The following is a 23,816-nucleotide window of genomic DNA, read 5'->3' as shown; positions in this document are numbered from 1 at the left end:
TCCTGCCTATAAGCAGGTGAGCTGGAGAACTTCACAGGAAATATTTTCTTCCTGGGCTTTTGGAGACATCTATCTATGTATTCACTGCTGGCAAGAAACTTTATATTAGGTATTAGCCATTACTTACCATGTTTACTCCTCCTGACTGGAAGTCAGAGCACATGGCCATCACGGGAGCCAAGCCTACCGTGGTACCTTTGAAGGGCACACCCCTAAAATCAACCCAGAGAGACCATGAAATGGCACTGAGGCACTTGAGAAGGCAGGCAGAGAAATACACCCTGCAGTGCACAGCTTCATAGATAGACCCAGTGTCAGGGGGACACGTTGTCTTTAGTAGTATGTTCAAGTACAGGACATCACAGCAGAGCTACAAAGCCTTAAGATCTGTTTTTCTTGGACCATTGCTTTGTTTAATGGGCCAGCCAGACGATCCTATTTTTTATAATGGTCTGGTGCCAAAAAAGTGCTCCTGCTGAGCTTTGCAACAAGCACAGAAAAGACTGTTTCTGGATCCTTAGCTGAGTACTGTTTGTGAATACTTAATTTACCCTAAGCATGATATTTGGCAGCTTGGGATTCAAGGATTTGATAGAGTACTAGGTAACACCTTTGAGGTGCAGCCATGCTCAGCTCCTGCCTGGGGAGCTGGAATTCTGCACCATCCCTGACAGCATGTCTGAAATGGAAGCCCTGGATACTGAGCTCAGCACATGGCCAGGTGAAGACAAAATACAGTAAAGTTAAAGGGAAAAAACCTCAACCAAACAAAACAAGAGAAAAGGCAACGTATCTCTGCATTTCAGTCCTAGAGGTCCTCTGGCTACTATTTTCTGGTAGATGAATTACCATAGAAGAAGTAATGAGATCTGAGAGTTGCTGCAAATTTTTTTCTTCCAATGACGTCTGCATTACTGGCCCTAATGAGATCAGTGGACCATCAGCCATCAGTCACAGGCCATCAGCTCCCAGGGCTGGGACCCTGTGTCTCAGTGTGATGAGCTAGGAATGAGTGCCTTCCACAAAGGGCTGAGCTCCCCTTTACAGGTCTTGCTTATGGTTTGGATTTTCTTGAAATTGCCCATGTAGCTGTGTCAGATCACGTGCAGCCGGTTGTGATACACAATAATGGTCATGCACTTTGAAGCACTTGTATTGAGACCCCTGCACAGCCCAGGACCTCCACTCTTCCTAAAATGGTTGTGTTCTGGGGGCTGGAGCTGAATGCTAGCTGAGCAGCCCCTACATAAATCTACCATTCTGAATCTTAGAACAATACGATCTTACAAAGTGATTTTCCACCCACTCAACCCACTTGTCAGAAACAGGAGAAATCAACTTACGTGATTAGTTGGGCGTTATCGTGTTTTCTGCGCACCCTCTCTTTGCTACTCCAGGCCAGAAAGGACTTCAGGGTGGAGTAGGGGTTCTCAGTTACGTCGCATTTATTCCAGTTGCTCCAGATCTCCAGCCCCACTAAGGCAATCCGGATGTTCATGGATCGGTAAAACTAAGATAGAGAAAAGAGATCGTAAAATAAGCACCACGAACTTATTTTACTGTGTTTTAAATCTTGAATATATCCCCTGCTAATTGATACTAGAAATCCATATGTCCAGAGGAGGTGCTCCCTCTGGAGATGCATTGCAACTTCGTGCCAGAGCTCTGCAGAGAGAAATGTGCAAACACCCACAAACCTAAACTTGACTGTAATAGAGACATCGAACTTTCATTTTTGAGTGAATGACAGACATAATATAGAGAACAAAGACTGGAGACTGACACCACATTTTATCTTTAGATGTGTCAAAATTCCTGAAAAAAGGAAGGAAATAATCTGCTGCCCACACCAAGTACAAACAGGAGAAGTATTTATGGGTAGCAGCGTGTAGGGAGTGGTGGAAAGAGTTTAAGGGGAGAAGGGGAGTGTGAAGGGAGTAAACCTGAAAAGTAGGAAAGTTTACTTCAGCAGCACTGGGTAACACTGCAAAAACGACCTCTGAAGGCTCCTTCCAGCTCTACTTCCCAAGTTTTCTGCCATTTCAAGTGAATACATTAGTCCCTTGTCTAAAAGCATTACTTAGGTAACAGACATAATACAGAGATGTAGTAAAACACAAGATGTTATGTTGGCTCCAAGGTAAGGAATGGAGATTCCCCCACCCCATTCTTGATGTCCAGCAACACAATTGTTTGGCAGATGCTCTCCACTCCCCAAGCCACTTGGGAGAACTGCCAAAACATTACTTTCCCTCCCAGGAAACAAGTCTTCCTCTGTCACAATTAATTCTCGTATTTCATGATCTGGGCCTTGCTCTCCTCATTTTACACACACCCAATCTCACCTTATCTACGTAATTAGCAGTCTCCACCAATTTAAGCCTCGTTGCTTCAATGCTGAAGTGATGCTTCTGAAACTGAACAAAACCAACATGTCAAGCAGCACAAAGGCAACCAGAAAGAACTGAAATGTGTTCAGACAAGTCCCATTACTCTGAGAACAAGAAGGTAACTACGAAGTGAGGCCTGAAAGTCTCCCTTCATTGTACATCTGATTGTAAGCCCACCTGTACATGTAAATATAGAATTCATCCCTGGCACCCCACTGCAGTGATGTTAATCAAGCAGTGGCAGTAACACAGTGGAGCAACCCAAACTCATCAGTGCCCCCAGAGCCAGAGACTGACAAGGAGCTGAAAAAGGTGCCAGGTAAAATGTGTGGTAACCTGACTTCATCTTTGAGGACAAGGCTGCCAAAGTGCTCATCACATCTCGCTCATCCAACCAATTTGCCCGTTTAAATCACCTGGCAATTAACGAGTTAATTTTAGCAAACTGTTTGATTCAAAGGATTACATTGGCAAAATGTTTGGATTTTTGTTTTACAGATGACAAACCCTGGGAGTTTTCTTCCATTGGGGGACACAGCAAAGTAAGGGCAGTTAATGACAACAACGTGAGGGTGTCTGCCCCAGCCTATCTAATCAAAAATGCTGAACAACATATGGCAGTTCCTGTGTTTTCTCAGTTTCCCTGGTGTCCTGTTGCCTAATAGAGAAACCAAAATAGGTTCTGCCTCTTTAGTTTTGTTCAGACTGAATTATAGCCCCGAGCACTGCGTGGCTTTCCCTACTGGAGTTTCAAGTTGTAAATTATGGATAGGACCAGCCTGACTCCCGTCTGTGCAGGAGATTAAACAATCAGCAAAACAGTGTGTGGTTTGCACTGTCAGTAAGTGTGTCTGGCATGGTGTCCAGGCTGGGGATGTGGAGGGATTGCTGACTTCACTCAACTTCTTCCAGACCTATTATGTGATCTGGAGCCTTAAAAATGTCTATTTATGTATCTGCTACCAGCTCAGAGCAGAGCACAATCATGGTTATCTTCTCTAGAGATTAAGTGTGCTGCAGAGTTAGAAGCACATCATGTCTGGAAACCCCCAAGTTCCCCTATGCTGAAGGCAGTCTCTCCCACCAATAACCAGGACCAACTACTGCTGCCCTGGGAGGCCAGAACTGACCCTCCTCCCTCTCCCAAATCACAGCCTGCACCTCTCTCCTGGGCAACAGTGGCTGGTGGTGGTGGCAGAGGGGTCATGGCTGCTAGGACAAAAGTGACCAAGACACAGCTCTCCCTGACTGCTGGTGAGGGTGGGAGCATTGGAATGGCAAGAGGAAACCTGCTGAGCTCCAGCTGCCCTCCCTGCCCTGGGGGATGCTGCAGGTGGGATGGTGCTCCACTGGTATAAACTTGATCCCATTTCTTACCTCTGCATAATCAGCCACGAGCAGGAGCTCCACGTACTTTGTAGCCTGCAGAGTGTCCCGTTTCACCTGCAGGAGCAGCAAGAGAGGTTATTCTCCAAGACGCCCCAAGAAACTCTTCACAAAGCATATGCACAGGTCATTTTTCCCAGTTTGTTTCTCACTAGCCGTTCACCCGACCCCATCACACACAGGAACCTCCAGATGTGATTGACTTAGAGCAACCAAGTATCACAAGTCAGTTTAGCTACAGCAATTGCCCACGTGCCTGTCCTCAGCCCACCCCTTTGCTCCTGCATTGGATGCAGAGATTTGTGCAGGAACAGCTACAGCCCACAACAGTCCCCAACACTCATTTATTTCCCTACTGGAGCTGCTATTTCACAACCAGCTTGCTACAAACCCTCTTGAATATTCTCCTTGACTTCACTTTCTGAGTCACTCTCCCAGAGAACAGCAGGCTTGGAGCATCATGCATGGACCCAGGCTGAGGCCCCTCACCCTCTGGCGTGGTGGTTTCATCCCAGTTGTGAAGTCCCTGAGCCAGTCTTCAGCTGCATCCCCGGTGTCCTGGTAGCCACAGGCTCCTCTCTGCAATCTCAGGTTGTCCACCCTGTAAATCCAGTGCTGGTTTGCGCTGTTGGGAGCTGGCTCCAAGATGTAGCTGGAATTGCTGCTCAAAACGATAAGTCCTCTGTTGAAAAGGGAAGCAATAAAAGGGAAAGTTAATTACTATCACAGACACTGGAGACAAATCCTTCTTCTGCTGCTGCTGAATTCCCAATTGACCCTGGCAAGACACTTATCTTTACCAGGCCAGTCAGTTCATTAATAAAAAGGATAGGAATATTTTGAGTTCAGAGGGGGAAATCCCTGAGCTTCCATATATTAAAATGTATTCAGTGGGCCTCAGACATTAAGGGACTGTTGGAGTATGTGCTGTAACAGTGCTAACCTGAGAAGTACTGATTTTTTTCACAGTCGGTTTTTTTAGGGGCGATAGAAGAAATTTGCCTCTAAAAGAACTGACCTGATAAATGTGAAGACTTTATTTGTCAACAGAAAAAAGAGAGTTTTCTCAGTCAAGTGCACATAGCCCGATGGTTCTGGTTTTCTCAATGAGCATGTTACAGCCAGGAAAGCTGGAACTCTGTGTTTGATGCCCTCTAGAAGATGTGTGGCTCAATGGGCAGCACACCTCCCTGCGCAGGCTCAGAGTGAGAACAGCCACGTGTGCTCAGCTCCTGTGCCTCCCCAGAAGTTTTCTAACAGTGTCATAGAGTTGCCAGCAGACATTGACAACTCAGGGATGCAGGAACCCTGCTGCTTGGGCACAGTAGACACCTCTGTCCCTCTGCAGCTGGAAGACACAGCCTAGGAAAACACAGGTTGACAGAAGCACAGCACGGCACACCTGCGACTGCTTTTGCTTTTGGATTATTTATTGCAAGCCACAGGTGGCTGCACTGTCATGTTTATCTCACTGGGCTCTCTGGCCTGTGCTACATTCACTGAAGATGTCTCAGGTTTGCTTTGGCCCAGGCTGTTTCCTGGCTGGAGCCAGTCCCATCAGCACAGCTTCCAATCAGCGCTCCAGAGCAGATGACCACTAATGCCAATAAAGCCCGTGTGATATTTTGGAAACAAACTCTGAGCTGGTGCAAATGAATGCAGCTCCTTGGTTGCAAGGAACCACTTCATTTACTCCTGGCTGAGGACAAAAACCCCTCTTCCTGCCACAGACTCCATCACTGCCAAAGCAAAGTTTTCTCGTACACAACACGCACACACAACGCTGGCACCACCCAGGGAGAGAGCAGAGAGCAGGGCTGACAACCCAGGAGGGAATTCAGACTTAGAAGAACTTTGCCCCAAAACACAAACTTGCCAGTTGTGAAAGTCTGGGAGAAGGAGCTGGTTTCTGCATTAGTGTAGAGCATTGGGCTGGGACACAGTGAGTCCTGTCCCTGCCTGTAACAGATACAGCCCTGAGTCATTAACAAGAGCATTTTGCTCCAGTGGACTCTTGAGCTGAAAGTGATTGCAGCAGCCCAGGTTGCCGGCACGCAGGGGGAAGGGGCCAGGAGCTGGTCAGGAGGCCGTGGTTATTAATGACACCCCAATTTCTGCATTTTCCCCAACATGCTCCTTTTAACGCCCAGGTCTGTTGGCTGGGTGGCCTTTGAGAACAGTTTTATCCACACGGAGAGAAACAGGGCAGCCAGACCACTGGGGAGCAGAGCTCTGGTGGCAGCACACCAAGGAGCAGGGCAGAGGCATTCCTGCAGCTCCAGGAACACCACCAGGCACTCACCGCAGCCCTTGGCACGTGCTGAGCGCGACGCTGGAGTGCTCCCGGCCCCGCACCACCCCGTGGTAGAAGCAGTGGTCCTGGAAGGCAGAGGGAAGCAGGGTTGGCAATGGAGTTCTTGGGATGGACACGAGCTATATTTAGGCATCGCTGAGTCCCGTGCGGGCCCTGCCAGTGCTCCAGTAATTGTCCTCTTTCCGCTGCGTTTGGCAGCTGATTGTCATCACTAAATCTCTGTAACTCTGCATCGAAATGTGGCCTTTCAGCTGCCATGCGTGGCCTGTGCCAGAGCATCAAACAGCTCCTTGTTGCCAGTAAAAACTGAGAGCTTTGAATCCCCGGGGAAGCAACTCAGATGGCTGCAGCACTAAGGCCGACCCAAAGCTTTCTGCCCTGTAACAGGAGCTGCCTATCGATGGCAGCTGGCCCTGGGTCAGGCCCCAAAGGACGTGACTTCAGCCCCACAGAGGGTGACACCACGGGCAGTGGGGGAGTAAGTCCCTGTCTTGGGGCTCCCGGCGAGACAAAGACAGCCTCTGGCAGGGACAAGGAGGCTTTGGGGCAGAATCGCCAACGTATTCATCATATCCCTTCCCCTCACCCCAGGGCAGCGTTAGGAAAGATGATCTCATGGGGATTTTATCTCTTATTTTTGCTTCACGACCAATGTACATCTTTGTGCTGCTGCAGCAGAGAGCCAGCCAAGGCCCGTGTGAGATGGGAAATTTATGGGACTTTTACTGAACAGCAGCCAGCTCACAGGGGCTTGTTTTTCCAAAGGCTGGGAAGGTCCCCAGCATGGAGTGCCCAGTGGCAAAACTAAAAGCAAGAGGATGAGCAGCGCGAGGAAAAAATGATTCCCCAGCACCCAGAGAGAGGGGAGCAGTGCTGGCAGCTGACCTTGGCTCTCATAACAGAGCTCAGCAAAACAGCAAGATGTTTTTACCATTTTTGGGGGACGGAGCAGCTTTCTCACTGGAACCTCCCAGGTCAGAAAGCCGGACTACCCTCCCCTTCAGCTTAAAGCTGTGGGGACCTGTGCACTCAAAGAAAGGCTCTGCAGGAAGAACCTCCCCCATGTCTCTGAGCCCCCTGCCTGGTCTCCCCCTCAGCTGTGGGAAGGAACATGCTCTGCACTCACCGTCTGAGTCAGGGGGGTGGTCTGGGCTTGGCCAGTGTGGCTGTAATGGGTCTCAGTGTAGCCTGGTGCAAAGAGGTTTCTGCAAAAACAGCAGAGGGGGAGAAAGAAAAGGAAAAAAAAAAAAAAAAAAAAGCCAGTTAGATCTTTCTTCAGGCATGGATTTGTGCTTTGTAGGGGTGCTAGAAAATCAGCTAGATCCAGCTCTTCCTGCAGTCAGTGTAAATATTCCTGTTGCTGTGAACTACTGCTATGGACTCGAGGCAGTCACTCTTTCCTGCCTGCAATGCAAAACCAACTGCAGCAGCCTGTGAGGGCAGGCAGGTATTCACAGGACACCAGCTGTGCTGTATCTCTGCACTCTGCTCTGGGAGATCAGCAGGTTTTGCCTGCCAGGCCCTTGTTAGCACGCTGTCCCCAGGGAGCAGTGGCAGCTCCTGGTGGCTCCAGAGTCACTGCAGGACCGTGCCACAGGCTGTGCTGCCCGTGCAGAGCACACTGTGATGGCACAGGGTCAGGAGGTGGAAGCACAGCTGACCTTGCCACATCAATCTACATGGCCTGGCAGGAGCTGAGCACTTCTCAGGGAGCACATCCGCTTCTGAAAGGGTGCAGCAAGCCATCTAAGTGCTCTTTCAAGCCATTTATTGAATTAAAACAATAACAGAGAGCCTGTCCCTGAGTTCAATTAGGCATCAAGATCCAATTGCAACAGCTGCAAGTGAACAACTCAGTTTTTACATGGAAACTTTAAAAACAAACAAACAACCAAAAAAACACAAACAAACAAAACCCCACAAAACACACACACAAAAAACCAAACAAAAAGCCCCCCAACAAACAGAAACCCAACATCATCACTGACCCCTAATGGGCACAAGTCTCTGCAATTTCCTCTCTGTTGCCAAGTTATACCCCAGATATACTGGGATTAGATTCAAAGCACCAAGTCCAGCCTAACAAGCTCACCACAGGCCAGTTCAGGACACATTTGGGCACTGGTGTGAGTTCTCAGCTCAAATCCAGACTGCCTCCAGTGCCCAAATCTGAGTACAATTATAAACCAATCCGCATCTGCATTTTAACTTCTGCCCAGAAGCCAATGCACATCTTTGTTCCAGGAAAATGCTGATTCCTGAATTTGAATTTGTTCATGTCATCCTCATGTACACAATATTCTCCCTGTCTTCAGCCCAGTATCAGACTAAAAGTCTATAAAAGGAGCTCCTGTGCACTGAATAGAAAGCATTTTGATTTTGCTCCAGAGGAAACAGCCTTCTCCTTCTTTTTAAACATCTGCATTTGCTAAACAGTGATGTAAAAAAGTACAGCAAGTCAAGCTCTGGGCCAAACCAAGAAGGTCATATCCTGTGTCCATCTCAGCAGTCATAAATGTAGGTTTAAAGCAGTCTTTTAAAACAATAGCTTGACTTCCAAAGATTTGGAAAAGGATCACAGAACATGCCCCATCGATGAAACACACTTCTGCAGCAACCCCACGGTGCTGTCAGGCCACCAGAGTGCCACATTTGCCATCCACGAGGATGCCACATGCACCCTGGTCAATGCATTACCAGATGCAGCTGCAGCTCAGCCCTTCAACATCCTTGTTTAATGCATTCCATGCACCAGATTTTAGAACTATGAACTGCAAGAATGTAAGGGGGAAAAAAAGTTTTCTTCTTTTCTTTGCCTGATTTCTTTAGGGTAGGTGAAGAATCAGGAGCAAACCCTGAGATTTTTCCATCTGCCCTGGCTTTTGGTATGTGGCAGTCAGATCTAATCTACCTTGAAAGCCTCTCTGTTTAAATAAGGAATTGGGTGCTTGTGACATCTAATTAAATTAGGTCAGAACGACAGGAAACTGAACCTTTCATCAAAGTGTTTGAAAGTGCTTTGCCCATCTGGCATCCACACCTGAATAAGTACCGATGGCTTAGCGATAGACAAAACCCTGTGCCACTGTTGTGTTTGATAGCATTTGATGTCAGGAATACAACAGCTTTCATCTCCACTTCTAAAGTTCAGCATAGCCCAGAAAAGCTAATTTTGCCTCTTTCTGATGTGTTAATTCTCATCACTAAGTGCTGTCAGAGATCAGAAGGTGAGCTTGCTGCGTTCAGCTATCCCAGGTCTGTAAACTGAAGATAAGCACCACAGCACCATCCCACAGAACATAACTCCCTTGATCTCCCTGACTGCAGCATGAGGGTGCAATAAACAAATATTTAATCAACAGATTGCATTAACAAGGAAATTGTTTTGAGCAGTATCAGGTATCTGGTCTGTGTCAGGAGAGCAGACAGTAAACCAGTGTGTGTGTGTGTGCTCTTACAGCCAGACACCAGCTCATGGTTTACAGTAGCTGAGGCTCTCCACAGCCTGCTTGTCTCATTCTCAAACAAGCATGCTTATGTTTTCTTCCTGCTCCTTTATTCTTGGAAAGCATTTGCTATGAATAGCTATTTTATCTCTCCTCCAGTACCAGCCCTAAGACTCCTCAGTGCCATGACTCCTGTCCAGCCCCAGGGCACTGCTGCCCAGCCCTGCTGCTGAACTGAGCTGTGCTGAGCACCACAGCCCAGCACACCAGATTTCAGGGCACACAAGGTGTGTGCACATCTTTTCCTATCTTCAAACTCAGGCTCTGGCCCCTTCTAGAGTAGATTAAGGAGCTGAGAGCTCTGCCTGAATCTTTAGGGATGCTTACACAGCTGCTGAAGTGAAAGTCTGTGTCATCTCCATGTTACAACTTTCAAGCCTCTCTCCACCAGCTGAGTCCTACCCTACACCACAGGCTCCCTATGAGAAGTCCAGTTTCTTATTCTGAGCTTGAAACAGTCCTGTTTTGAAGAGAGTTCCCAGCCCTTAATTCAGGGGAGCCCTGGGGTTCTTGCAGGACTGCTAGGAAGGGCTGTCACAGTGGATTGCACAGTGTGTGGTGAGGAGGGCAGTGAGGAAAGAGGAAAACAACAGGACATCTTGCAACACCCTTGGGGTCCTATCTCACTATGAGCCTGTTAGAGTTCATTCCCAGCCCAACTCACTTCCTCAGCTAGCACCAAACTGTAAATAAACAGCAAACAAGCCTTCTTGCCATCTCAGAGTGCACCAGAGTTACCAGCCAGTCTTGACCCTCTTCTCCATCTATACCAGCTGTTGGATAAACAGGAGAGAGACATGCATACCCCAAAACCTCATCTGCCATCATTTCAGGACAACACCGCTGCCAGGCTGAACAGCTGATTTCAGGGGAGCTCAGCCCGGCAAAACACTGATGGAACTGCTTGACCATTTCCAGAAGAGCTCATCTCCTTGATGAATGAAAGGAAATTCTGGAAAAAACAGCACAATTTGATTCTTTCTTCTTGGTTACATTACATCTCTCAGTGACCCCTTCTCCAGCCACTCACACTGAAACTGCAAAAGTTTGGATGCAAAATAACATCACCTAAAGGCTTCTGAGACCCAGTCAGACAGCTGGCAGATCACTTAGCCCATTTTATCTTCCTAAAAGGCAGCACAGAGTCCCTCATTAGAGGAGTTATCAGGACAAAGAGTTGATGAAGTCAGAGGAAAACCTGGTTTGGGGTGGGAGTACTCTCCTTTGCTAAACCTCGACAGCAGCTGCAGCCTATCTGAGGCCAGGGTAAGCTACACAGGGGCCCTTAGGATGGTCTAGAGAATCCCTCATACCTTTGCAATAGGGACCAGCTTTTGTCAGGATCAGTCAGTCCCCAAGGTCCAGCTCAGCATCCAAGTTCAGGGTGGAATAGCCTGCTCTTGGCAGGGTTTGTTCCCCGGAAAGCTCTGGGAGCCGGGTTAAACACAAGCACGGAAGCCAAACGAAGGAAGAATGGCTCGGTTCCATAATGTACAGATGGCTTGGGACTGTTTCTGCTGATGACCGACATGGAGGGATCTTGGTCCCGCTCCAGCCTGTCAATGATATCATTGTTTGACACAAAGCCCTCCTCCCTGTGCTGCTCCCTGGAAGGGCCCTGCCTGCAGAGCGGACAGGACATGGCAGCCTGGCTCTGTGCTGAGGGAGGTCACATACCTCACTCATGAACTGATGGTTTTGCACAGGAGAGACAGGAGGAGGGTACAGGGCTTTCTTGGCAGACAGCTGCCCCTGTGGCACTCCTGAGGATGGTGCAAGAACAGGCCTCCAGCTCATCTGGCCACTGCTGAGGAGCAGAGGAGCAGCAGGGGGAGAGGGGCTGCACGGCACACCCAAATGCTCCCAAAAAACAGCAGAAGGAAAATTGAGGCCCTTCTTGCATGACCATGTTCACTTGAGGGAGTGCACTTTTCCCAGCTGCTCTGGAGAACCTCACCCCTATTTTCCTGATAAATGAGAGCAGTTTTCTGTTGCCTGTGAAACATCACTCGTTAGCACAAGCCTGAGGGGCTCAGAACCCTCCCTCCCAGTGGACCACCATGAATGTGCTCAGTTCCACCAGCCAGAGATCACCCACGGGCACCCAGAGGGCCCTGGCAGCATTCTGGTGCTCTTGCTAATTGGAGCAAGAAGGATTTTTTTATAATTTGGTCCCATTAGCAATCTTGTTTGGGTTCATTTTTACAGAGGGGCTGGTCTGCATGGACAGCTGCCAATTTAAAAACACCCAGTAGTATCTAGGAGATACATGTTTTTTATTTCTTCCCCCAAACCAAAAACCAAATGGTCCATGAAGCTCTTGTGAGAAACATCAACATTAATTTTTCAGTCATGGGACCAAGAAGAGTGAAGCCTTCAGTCTCTTACATCTCTTTCCCTGTCCCTTTCCTCAAATCACAATAAATCTGTCCAGCCAGGCTGCCAGCATCTGGGGGTGGAGGGAATTGATTCTCCCAAGAAACTTTAGACATCATATTTCCATCTACAGTTTGTGGTCCCACTCCATTGTCCCTCAGCAGGATCCAAGTAGGGTAAGAAGGGGAATTTGAACTCTAACCTCCCAGTCACTTAAGTGTTCCCTAAGGCCAGAATTTATTATCAAAAAAACTGAAGTGACCCCAACTTGAACATGACCAACACACGACCTATGACAACATGAGCAGGCAGGTCTGCTTTCCATATCCATCACTAGTGGGAAATGGGAGATTTCAAGTCTCTGGAATATTTTCCAGTCAAAACCTGGCACTTCATAAAACCAGTGAAATCCAAAATTTTTTTCTTGGTGAGTTCCATCCAGATGAATCCTGGAGCCCTTAAGCTCCCTTCCTCAAGAGCTTTTGCTAGGAACATGCTTATTGTGCAAACACAGCAGTTTGGAAGGAAAAAGTGTCTTCCCAGCCACTGAGATGTAACTAAACAAATCATTTTTAAGTTCTTGAAAAACACCACAGTCCAAAGACTCTCCATCCCCTTTTGCCATCTGCATCATCTGTGACATTAACTGTGTAAATCATGTTGAAGGACCCAAGCAAGATTTGTCACATAGCCCCTCAGCTTACCAACAGGAACCATAAAAGTTGCCCAGAGAGGAAAAAGGAAATAAAGTAAATGGAAAACTGGCTGATAATGTGTCAGTGCACAAAAGATTTAAACGGCTCCACTTCCTCGTGTCTTCCTCTCTGCCCCACAGAGAGGAATCACTGAATAACCCAAGGGAATTAGGAAGGCTGAAAAGTAGCTATGGCTTTCCAGGTCCCACCCCTGCTTTCCTAATGACTTCAAGAGACAGTAGAGCAGGATAAACTCAATTTCCCTCTTTTACACAACCCTTACCCCCTCCCCACAAAGGAAGACCATTATACACTGATGATGTGTAGCCCATCAGTGGAATAATCTCATATATCCTTCCTGCTCGGAAATGGGCAGCAACTTCGCCTCTTCCTCACTCAGTTGGTAGGGGAGGTCTGGGAAATGTGCAGAAGCAGGAAATAGTGAAATACAAGTGACACAGTTCTCTTACTGTACTGCTGAGAGCATCAAGTGGGGTGGGAGTGATTGTCCCCTACTCAGGTGGGGCTAGAAGAGATTGGGAATGATGCCACTTCCTATCAGATCCAGTTGCCTAGGGAAAAAAAAAAAAGAACACCTATCTGGATGGCTCCCAAGGTCAGACCAGATGAGCTCAAGACTTCCTCTGCAGTGTCCTCAGCCAGTTGCTGCACATCTCCTCTGGGGCTTTGCCACCAAGTGCCCCTCGCCATCACAGCTGCTGAGGGCAGGCAGCATCCAAAATAGGCAGCTAAAAATCCAGGCTGCTCACAGGATTCACTTGCAGGCAGGGACATCCCCTGGAGAAGCCTCCACTACCCTTGGCAGCTGAGAGGGCCTTTCCCAAGTTCATTCTTCCCATGAGAGACACAAAGTGGAAGAGAAAAGAGGGAGGGAAGTCTTGTTGATACGTTTCCTGAACTCAGGTTAGAAGACAAATTCCATGCAGGTTTCTGCTGTGCAAATATGAGCTCTCCACTAAGAAAAGGCTCACACCAGGCAGTGCTGCCACACACATTGAGAGCCTCTCAGCATTCCCTCCCTGTTTGGCTCAAAGCTGCTTTTTATTAACAAATGCAAATGCCTTTTACAAAAAGTCACTTTTCATCCAAGGTTTGCAACTCAGATTCTTCCGCTCCTAAGCCCCAGCCAAATTTAAATCTGCTTTATAGGCATCTCTCCATATATTTGTTGTTTGTGCAGCTTTGAGCTTTGCAATCCCGCAGCTGCAGGACATGGTTTTGAGTCATTTAAAACAAGCCCGAGTCGTTTGGGGGATATACTTTTGTCGTTATTCAGAAATATTAACTAGTGTCATGAACTCTGCTTGGAGCTACAGTGTGGTTCTGCTTTCTTGTCAAAATCCCAGGCAGGAAATAATGCAATATTATGCTAATGCAATAACTGTGTTTGTAAATATATGAAGCCCAAATGCAGATCTGTGATGAGCTTATTACAAAACACAAGGTTGTGCCCAGCTCTGAAGCAAGATATGCAGTAATTCCTGTGTTTCACCTCTGTGGATGAACACAATGTCCTTTTCATATGGAATATGAAATCATAGGCTTGGTGTGAACATTTCTTCCACATACTGAAACCAGCACGTTTCTTCCAAAGCTAGTACGTCCCAACCAAAGCTGTACAGATTATGACACTTCCCCCACTTTTCAAAGCAATCTCATCAGCTCTGTCTCTCCATAAGGAGAGCGGTGAATGCGTAACAAGGGTGCCTAATCCCCCAAGAACATCACTTCGAGCAGTGTTAATAGCTTGGCAAATCTCCTTTCTAGCTTTGGGAACCGTTGGGTAAATCATACCCCAACCAAACCCAAATTATGCAATCATTTCATGCTTTGTTTGAGTGATGGGAGTCTGGGATGTGGATACAAGAGTAAAACAGGGGCCAGGCAGGTGTGTTCACACCCCTGTCATGCGTCCAGGAACAGAGCTGGAGCACAGCACCAACCTTGGTAGCCAAGCTGGTTTTCCAAATCTCCTCTCAGCTGGAACAGTTAAATGACCCAGAACTCTGGGTCTTATTTTAATTTTAAAAGTCTTTCTCGAAGTTGCAGTTCTCTTGTGCCCACTTCCAGTGGACTCAAAATCGGGAGCAGAGGAACAGATAGACTTTAGACAACTTTGAAGGGACACTTCCCACTTGGAGGATTTCACTTTCTCTCCCACCGTCTGGGTACCCAACAAACTCTTCACAGAAGTCCTGGATGCTGCAATTACTCAGTACCCCAAAGCTCAGCTAAAATCTTGGGCTTCCCTGCAAGATCAGCAAGTGCACTAATGAGCTTCTGGGGGTTGTGGAGCAACTCCAGTCTGGGAACCTGAGGAGCCACACACTTCAACAAGGAAAAGCTGTTTGTCTTCACTTAGAAGTGGTCTATCAGCATCCACAGGGCTCCCAGGGACGACTTCATCATTCCACTTTCCATCTGAGTGTCTCTAAATTACTTCTGCACCTTCACATGCCTCTGAAAAGTGGAGCCTCTCCACTAAATCAAACTCAGACTTGCATTTTGGCACTGCATCATCATCTTTCTTGAGCAAAGACTTTGGGCCTGGCAAGACTCCCTCGTGAAGCACTGCTATCTATGAATCATCTGCTTTTGCCACAGAAAATAAAAAATGAATGAAAAACGAAAAAATAAACACCTCCAAACCCCTTGCTGTATTTCACCAGCCCTAGCAAAGCGATCCATCCCGCAGTGGAAGTGTGTGCACAGGCTTAACCCTGTGTGTATACATCTCAATGAATGAAAATGCACTTCAGGAAATAAGCACAATAGAAACCTTCTATTATTGTAATTCTGTTTACTAACACCAGCAATGAGCTTTTCTGTGCTGGAAATAGCATGGCACCGCTCCCGAGAGGCACCTGGAGGCTACGTCAACATGCTTGGAGCACAAATGGATTAACTCAGCGAGGATCCTTTCTCTTGCCAGCTTCCACTGTGCCAGAAATATTCACCTCTGCATAGCAACTGCAGAATAAGCAAGACCTGACAGCTCAGGAAGGAGACCCCCAGCAGCATCGGCTGCTTCCAGGTTCAGTTCAGAGCCTGGCTTGGTACCACTGTCATCAGCAACAGCTATTTCTCCTGTGTTAGATAGGACTGAGTTAGCAGTGCTTATGGTGCCTGGTCTCTATTTTCCCAGCTGAGAGATGCCAAAACACACAGAATTGATAGCTGTTTCTGTTTAGCTCTACACAGGTGCATGACTGCCTGTCAAAGGCACCCTGCTTTTGCAGCACTGAATCTCTCCATAGCTTATGTGGCTTATTACAGGAAACACCTTTTAGGATGTATTTGCCTTCCATCAGCCATGGATTTCAGGCTTTACTGTAGACAAGGCTAAGAAAAACTTGGTTTTCTTCCAAGACACTCTGAATATCATTTAGGTTTATGCACTGCCATCAGAACTAGTGCAAGACAGAACCTCTACAGACAGGCTTATTGAGCTAAGTTTGCAGCTGCTCTCCCACCACTGGAAATTAATATACTCACAGGGCAGAGGGGCTCTGGGGCAGCATCCAGACCAGAACCCTTCTACCTACTTTAATCTCCTGCATCTTCAGCTGAATTAAATATGCATCACGCCCTATGATACCACACAGCATTGCTGTCTCATGCCTGTGAGAAGGCTGCATTTCCCCTAATGAAAAAGCAATTTTTCAGTCTACTTTAGCATGAAGGGCACTAATGGAATTGAAACTGTCAGACCATTTCTCCTAGGAAGCAGAGCAGGACCTCTTTGGATCACAGCAAATGAAATCCTCGTTAGAGTCACACTGACTCCAAAGCACGGAGCCATTTGGTAAATAGGGCGCTTCATATCAGCAACATTTTCTAGTTAATGTAGTAAGAATTATGATGCAAAAATAAGTTTACACACTGAGGGTCAGGTCACCATCTGCTTTTTGCTGACAAAGCTCTGTTACACTCAGTGCTGCTTGGCTGATTAACATCTGAGGGGACTCAGACTTGGAATAACCTTGACATCCAGAGAAGGACTTCCTCATCCTGTCTTTATCAGAACCTTGTTGAAGTCAGTGGAGGTTTTCCTGTTGATTCCACTGTAATCCTTATGCATTATTTTAGTGAGATCACAACGCAAGGCACAAGCACACTTACCTGTTTTTCTCCAGTTCCAAGATGAGCTCCTGGCCCTCTGCCTTTACCAGAACTTCAGCTCTGAGTGGATGCTGCGTGCAAGGGAGAGGGTGCCCGTTACTCACACATCATAACTACGAACACATCCACAAACACAAACTGTTCCCCTGGAAATTGCAGCTGACCTTAAAGCACTCCTTGCCTCCCTCCTACTTCAGACCTGAAGCAATGGGGAGGGGATGGGCCGTGGTGGCTCCAAGCTCCAGGCACACTGCTGGATCCCACAGCACAGCCATGCAGAGCTAGGAAGCAGTACAGGCACACTGCTGGGATGCTGTACCTCAGCTAGTGATCCTGGTGTCTCAGGAGGAATAATGGGCTCAGACAAGGAAACAAATGCCAGTGCTGGAGCATTTGGAAAGAATGCTGGGTGGAAGGAGATTGCTGTACCCCCCTGTCCTGTACACTGTGCCCCAGAACAAGCTAGTTAACCAAAGCTTCCTTTGTTGTCACAGCAGAAAGACATTTTTAGGAGCCTATTTCAGGACAGGGGGATTCACATCCCTTCCAGAGATCTTCACATAGTTCCTTTACTCACAGAAAAAGACAGTAAAAGACATGCAGTAAGGGTCCCTTGGATGCCTTTAGGCTCTAGCCATTGTAAAGACAGTATTCCACAGCTGCTGTTGTTTAAGTCCCAGGCTGCCAAGGGACTGGAAACCATGACAGCAACTTTCTAGTGTGTTCAGGCACATACTACAGCCCTGACTTGCAATCTGTCTGCAGCTCTGAAGGAGGACACAGGACAGCCGGCTCCCTAAGTCCTGCTGCTTTAACAGAATGGACCCTAATTTCTTAGTGGAATGGCAAATGCATACACTATAGCCAACCATTTTAAAAAGATTCATTCAAAACACTAAAAACATAGAATATGCTTTCTAGAGGACCAAGTAGAAGGGCCTCTGAGGTCTCTGGTTTTACCTCACTCAAAGCAGGACCACTACACTTAAGCTCAGCTCAGGATTTCTGAGTCTGAGTGCTTTCTCTTAAAGGAAATGGATGAACAAATTTCCCAGATGAGAAATAACTCATTTGATAACAACCCACTTCTCTATTCAGCTGGAAGAAAAAGAAAATAAATTATGAGAACTGGTGAGAAAATTAACCCATAGTATTTTCTGAATCAATGTTGGAAGAGATTTTTGTGGAACAGAACAACAGAAAGTGAAATAAAGCAAGACTGACTGAATGGGACTCTCAGATGATAGATCTGTCAGAGTTTCATTTACAACCACAGGTGCTCAGTACATCCCAGGGTAGTTCTGTTTCACTAACTAAATGTAAGCACTGGGGGGTCTGAGGGCCTCCATCACCGTAAAAGTCTCTTCACAAAGGTTGTGCAAACATCATTATTAGGAATATTGCCCTCCCTTCTCCTTCAGTAATCCCAGAGTCCATCAGTTGCTGTGTAACTGAAATATCCCAGCTGCATATAAGCTTTGCTAACTCTCATTTCAGAGCCAACAGGAATTTGCCTGAAACAAACCAAGTACGACCCCCGAGACTCAGCAAATTTATATAAGGGGAAACGCTGTCCAGATGTATTTGCATCACTATCAGTAACAGAACCAAAACTTGCAGGCAGCACTGCAAGGGCACTTTAAAGAGAATTAAGATCATGAGAGAGTCACTGTAGCTTTTTTTTTTTTCCTGTAATATGACACAGTAATAAGTTTTAGAACCCCCAATTAACAGCACAATAGTAATAATGAATTAATAATAAATACTCAAGAAAAATCCTGGTATCTCCCATAAAGCTTCCCCTTTTTTTGATTCACAATGTAAATAACACCCTCTGGTTTTTCCTCTTTCATTTGGTTATGCAACTGTAATTGCTTCTGATTGTGACAACACAAAGGCTGAGAAGTTGTGTTTGTCCTAAGTCTGGCACCTCAGCAATCTCAGAATGGCCAGAGACTACTGACACAACATGCATCCACGTAACAGAAGCAGGGCTGTGATCTGTATCAACACACACTGTGTCTAAGACACAGTTAAACCCACCTGAGCTACTGGTTGGCTTTTCTTATTTTAGTGAAGTACCCTCACAGTTGGGATTAATAGAACCATAGCACAGTCTGGGTTGGAAGGGTCCTTAAAGATCGTCTTGTTCCAATCCCCCCCTGCCATGGGCAGGGACACCTTTTATTAGACCAGGCTGCTCAGAGCTCCATCCAACCTGGCCTTGAACACTTCCAGAGATGGGACGCCCACAGCTTCTCTGGGCAACCTGTTTCAGTACCTCACCACCCTCACAGTCAAAAATTCCTTCCTAATATCTAATCTAAACCTGACGTCTCAGCTTAATTCCCCCTTGTCCTGTCACTCCATGCTCTTGTAAGAAGTTCCTCTCTGGCTCTCTTATAGATCTTTTAGGCACTGGAAGGTGCTACAAGGTCTTCCCAGAGTCTTCTCCAGCTAAACAACCCCAGCTCTCTCAGCCTCTCTTTATAGGAGAGGTGCTCCAGCTCTTGCAGCATCTTCACTGCCCTTTCCTGGCCTCGCTCCGACAGGTCCATCTGTGCTAGGGACTCCAGAGCTGGACACAGCACTGCAAGTGGCGTCTCACCTGAGCAGAGCAGAGTGTCCCTGCTGGTCACACTGCTTTTGATGCAGCCCAGGATACAGACGGCTTTCTGGGCTTATCTCCCCCTAAAGCAGATGCCTCTCTTCAGCTGTTCCCTCAATGCCACTGATTGCATGGCCCCACTCCCGTTTCACAGATCAGGTAAATATAGATCGAGTTTTTAAGGCTTGGCAGAGGGCAGGGTGAAAGCAACGCCCAGATGTGCCTGCCAGCTCATGGATCCAGCCTTTCCTGGGAGCCAGAGGAGCCGCAGCAGCTCCTGGCTCATCCCCGCGGCCCGTCACAGGTTAACAAACCCAAAATTGGCATCACCAGGTGCTGCGCTAACCGCGACATCTTCCCCACCCCTGGTAACGGTAAGGAGGTTTGGAAACAAGCCAGAAATGACCTACCTTGTGGCTGCCGGGGCCGCCCAGGGCTGCCCAGTGCGGCACCACCACCTCGGGCTGCAGCTGCGCTGCGGCTGCGGAGACAAGAGGAGCCGCTCAGCACCCCCGGCCCCTCCGCACCCCGGGCTTGGACAGCGCGGAGCCAGGGCGGGAGAGGAGAGGAGCTCTGCGCTGGTTGTAGGAAAACCAGGAGGATCCCCCAGACAACTCCCCCACCCACCCAACCATCCATCCATCCTCCCGCCCTCCCTCCCCGGGGGCTCCCGCAGCCAGAGGCAGCGGTGCAGGGCGGGGGGCGGCCGCGCACCCCCCGGGCCGGGCACCCCGCACTCACGGCGCGGTGGCTGCAGCAGCAGAGAGAGGGCGATGCCGCAGAGCAGCCCCCGGCCCCGCATGGCTCCGGGTACGGACCGGCTCTGCCGCCGCCGCCCGCCCTATAAACCCGCCCGCAGCTTTTCTCCTCCCACTGGGCCGAGTCCGCTCTGCAGCCCCCCTGCTCCTCCTCTTCTCCCAGCCCAGCCCTCGGGCTCCGGGCGCTACAGCTGGAGGGCTGGACTGTGTCCCCCTCCCGGGCCCTCGGGACAAGGGCAAGCCCTGCAACAGCCAGGAACCAAGGGAGACCTGAGTGAGGGAAGCAGCTCAAGAAGATCCCGTAAGAGCTGTGCTTATGGCTTTAGTTGTTTATTTATTTATCTGCTATATTTATGTGTAATCTTATAAAACTATTCATAGCTGATCCCATGGTTCCAGAGACATCCTAAATCCCTCCACTCCTGGAAAATGCATTACTCCTGGACAGCTGAAGGGATAAAGGCTAGATTTTTATGTGCCTGTATAAAAGGACAGAACCAATAACATGTTCAGTGCCTCTCTCCTCTTATGGAAGATGGAAGGGCCAGGCTTGAGGAAGGGCTTGGGAACATCCATGGCTCATATTCCCTGTGTTGCCCTTCAGGGATATCCACTCATTCCTGTGAGGCTCCCAAAGGAGCATCCCTATCTTCTCCTGCATCCTTGGGGGCTGAGCCATGGGTTGAAGTCCACACATCATTTCTTTGCTGGTCCGTTGCCTCTCAGGGAGCTGAGAACCTGGAGGTGTGAGATGCAGTGTCTCACTGCTGAATTACCTGTGGGGTCAGGGTCACACCAGTAGAGGAGAGTCCAACTTAGGGGGCCTGCTGAAGTTACCAGCTGCAAACACCATGTCTCCACAGTGCTGTAGATGCTCTTTCCACACCCTGAGCCCCCAAAAAGCAACTGCCTTCCCTGTGTCAGTGTATTTCTACTGTGACTCCTGTCCAGCTCCACTGCAGCCTCACTCAAGGCTGCAAGGGTGGACTGGCATAGATTTTTAAGGGGTCAACTCCGAGTGGCAGGAAGAGGCATTACCTCTTAGCCGTGCTCTTCAGACAGCCATCGATCTGCATTATCCATTCAACTCTTTCCATTCACCTCTGACATTCATCTTAAGTGTCTACGTAGGTGAATCACCAGGGAAACAAGAAATTGAGAGAATTTGCACCTGGCTGTGTTTCAGAATGTATTGGTAAATCAGCCTGATAGGAAATTAATACTCCCTTTAGAATAAAAGGTTGCTAGATAATAGTAATGATTTCCTCTCTTGTCCAGAGGATTATTTATGCTATTGAGAACACTGATTTCTCTTTTACTGAAGGTCTTTGCTGGCTCCTGCCATTGTTGCCTCAAGGAAACATGACTGTTTCCATTTTCAGATACTCTTTTGGCTTATGACTCTCATACATGTCCTCTTTCTCCCCCAGCACTTCACACCCTGAACCCCTCTGACCTTGTGAAGGTCAGTTCATTCCTGATATCACCCTGGCAGAGGAAAGCCAGGGCATCGTGGAGACACTTAGAGGGAGTGATCAGGGTGAGTGGGCTACAAATGACATTTTATCTGCCTCACAGAGAGGTCACAAATTTTCATGACACAAGTAAATCGTGTTCTTCCCCAGAGCAAAAATCCAGGGACCAAATTTCAGCTCTTTTCTAATCATATGGAATGCCTTGAAGGGAAAACTTGATTATTTTCTTTGAATTCCCCCACTTATTTATAGCTGCCTATAATATAGATGAAAACAATGGCACTATTGTGGATGTCTTTATTATAAATAAGTAAAAATGCAAGCCAAATTTAGACACGATTTTAGCTATTATGCTTTCATCCTTGCATAAAATTTCCATTTACCCAAAGGAAAAAAAAAAAACAAAACCACACTTTGATGAGGAACATGTATGTTTGCACTGAAAGGTTGTCACAAATCATCTCAGTACAAAAAACATTCATAGGGACTGCTCCATGTATTTCTCTAAGAGAAGATCAGCTCAAAAAAAGCATAAAATGGAATAAAGGGAGACTGAAGTTCATTAAAGCACTTAGGCCAATAACTATCTGCTTGTGATTTTTTTCCAGCATTCAAGTACCATAAAAATAAAATATGTGCAATATTTGCATTTGTTACATAGTGATATTTTTATCTTTGGCCCTTGGTAATATGAGAACTGATATCTTAATTTACAATCACCAGAAACTCCCTCCATAAAAATATAACTACAGGCTGTGCAGTTGTTATATATAGGTTAATCTATATATATATGTGATATATCACATTACTGAGACATTGTTGCATGGAAAGAATTAGGATATTTCAGCCTTCCTAGCAGTGCCCAGATGTTGTAATGGTACCTGCATCTGGTGCAGGATGAGTCAGATCCTGCCTGTGCCCATCTCTTCAAAGAGCTCCAACCGAAGTCAGGGGGACATTTGCCTGATTCACAAAGCAAGGTCAGGCTTTGGGTTATCTAGGAATTTTACAGGCCCAGACTCATTTCCTCCAGGATCCACACTGCCTGATTAAAAGTATCAGCTGGGAATTTCGAGTCTGTGCTCTGTTCCCTCATCTGTTACATCCCCTGTGATCAAGGCATGCACATACCCATTAGCAGCAGCCTCCAAGCAGCACCAAGAGCAAGGGGTCTTCATTAGGCTCGACAACGAGGTGTCTCAGCCTCCCCAGGGCAAAGCTGATGACAAAGCTTTTGCAGTGGGGGTTCTGCACTTGCTCCACGGTTTGTAAGATGATTTAACACTGTTGTTGTTGGCTGGAAGCAAAGATGACAATTCTCCCATTATGTTCATAGTAAATTAGAAGTTAGCCACCGAGAAGGAAATAGATGGGCCTATGGAGAAGAATGCCTGTTCAAGAGACAGACTTGTGCAGAGAATGACTTGGACATGTATCAGAGTAAGAGCTCAGTAATATTTCATTGGAACTCTTTCTTCAGAAATAGGAAAGGTTGTTGAATGAAGTGCTCTGAAAAGACTCCTGCTGACACTGGAGGAAACGTTACCCAGAATCAAAGTGTTAGCAGGAGAAGGGAGAAGACTGTCCTGCCTAACCTCTGCATGACAGATACTCACACTGATGAGAGAAATTTTATGTCTTTGGCTGACTTGAGCAGAATGTGAAATATCCCATTTTTCAGAACGTTTTTTCATTCAGATCACTTGAACTGATCAAAGGAGGGAAGCTCTGAATGCGTGAAGGGAACTGGAGATTTAACAGCGAACTTCTTTATCTTGAATCTTAGCAGTTGAGAGCAGCTTCAGCTGACCCAGAATACTCTGTTTAACTCTGGTTTTCCACCACCCATGTAGGACAGCAGGAATACTTGGAAAGGCCCTAGAGCAGCTGTCCCGCCAAAGAGGGAGAAGTGCTGTAAGATGATCAGGTATTGGACAAGGGCTTGTCCCAATGTGCTGATAGTGAAAGAATATCAGAGCAATCTCTGTGCTTCCTTTAAAGGGTGGGTCACTGCTGCTACTTTCTGCTACTAATTTGCTTCATTCCTACAGGCAAGTGAACTTGGTGGTAAAAGATTCTATATGCAGACATACCATGCCTTTTTAACTGTATTTCCACATATGAAGCACCGTAGTCCTCTCCATGCTGCTTGTAAACTGCACCAA

At 47.3% G+C, this 23,816-nt stretch overlaps 1 protein-coding gene across 1 annotated transcript in view; it reads right to left on the bottom strand.

Annotated features, from left to right (window-relative positions):
* Positions 1–20,220, bottom strand: part of ADAM19 (ADAM metallopeptidase domain 19) — a 38,265-nt gene extending 18,045 nt beyond the window's left edge. The window contains exons 1-10 of the mRNA XM_027885595.1: positions 20,160–20,220; positions 19,829–19,899; positions 16,811–16,881; positions 7,217–7,295; positions 6,079–6,155; positions 4,266–4,458; positions 3,768–3,833; positions 2,346–2,417; positions 1,344–1,510; positions 128–212 (exon numbers count right to left, since the gene is read on the bottom strand). Of these exons, the coding sequence (XP_027741396.1) occupies positions 128–212; positions 1,344–1,510; positions 2,346–2,417; positions 3,768–3,833; positions 4,266–4,458; positions 6,079–6,155; positions 7,217–7,295; positions 16,811–16,881; positions 19,829–19,899; positions 20,160–20,220 (942 nt within the window). The remainder of the gene's footprint in view (positions 1–127; positions 213–1,343; positions 1,511–2,345; positions 2,418–3,767; positions 3,834–4,265; positions 4,459–6,078; positions 6,156–7,216; positions 7,296–16,810; positions 16,882–19,828; positions 19,900–20,159) is intronic.
* Positions 20,221–23,816: the final 3,596 nt, after the last annotated feature.

Source organism: Empidonax traillii, unplaced genomic scaffold (genome assembly GCF_003031625.1).
Source record: "Empidonax traillii isolate 1590-97213 ecotype Southwest subspecies unplaced genomic scaffold, ASM303162v1 scaffold168:size1726349, whole genome shotgun sequence".
In the NCBI taxonomy this organism is placed as follows: Eukaryota; Metazoa; Chordata; class Aves; order Passeriformes; family Tyrannidae; genus Empidonax; species Empidonax traillii.
Note: the sequence above shows the minus strand (reverse complement) of the source record. Positions and strands in the feature narration are given on the sequence as shown.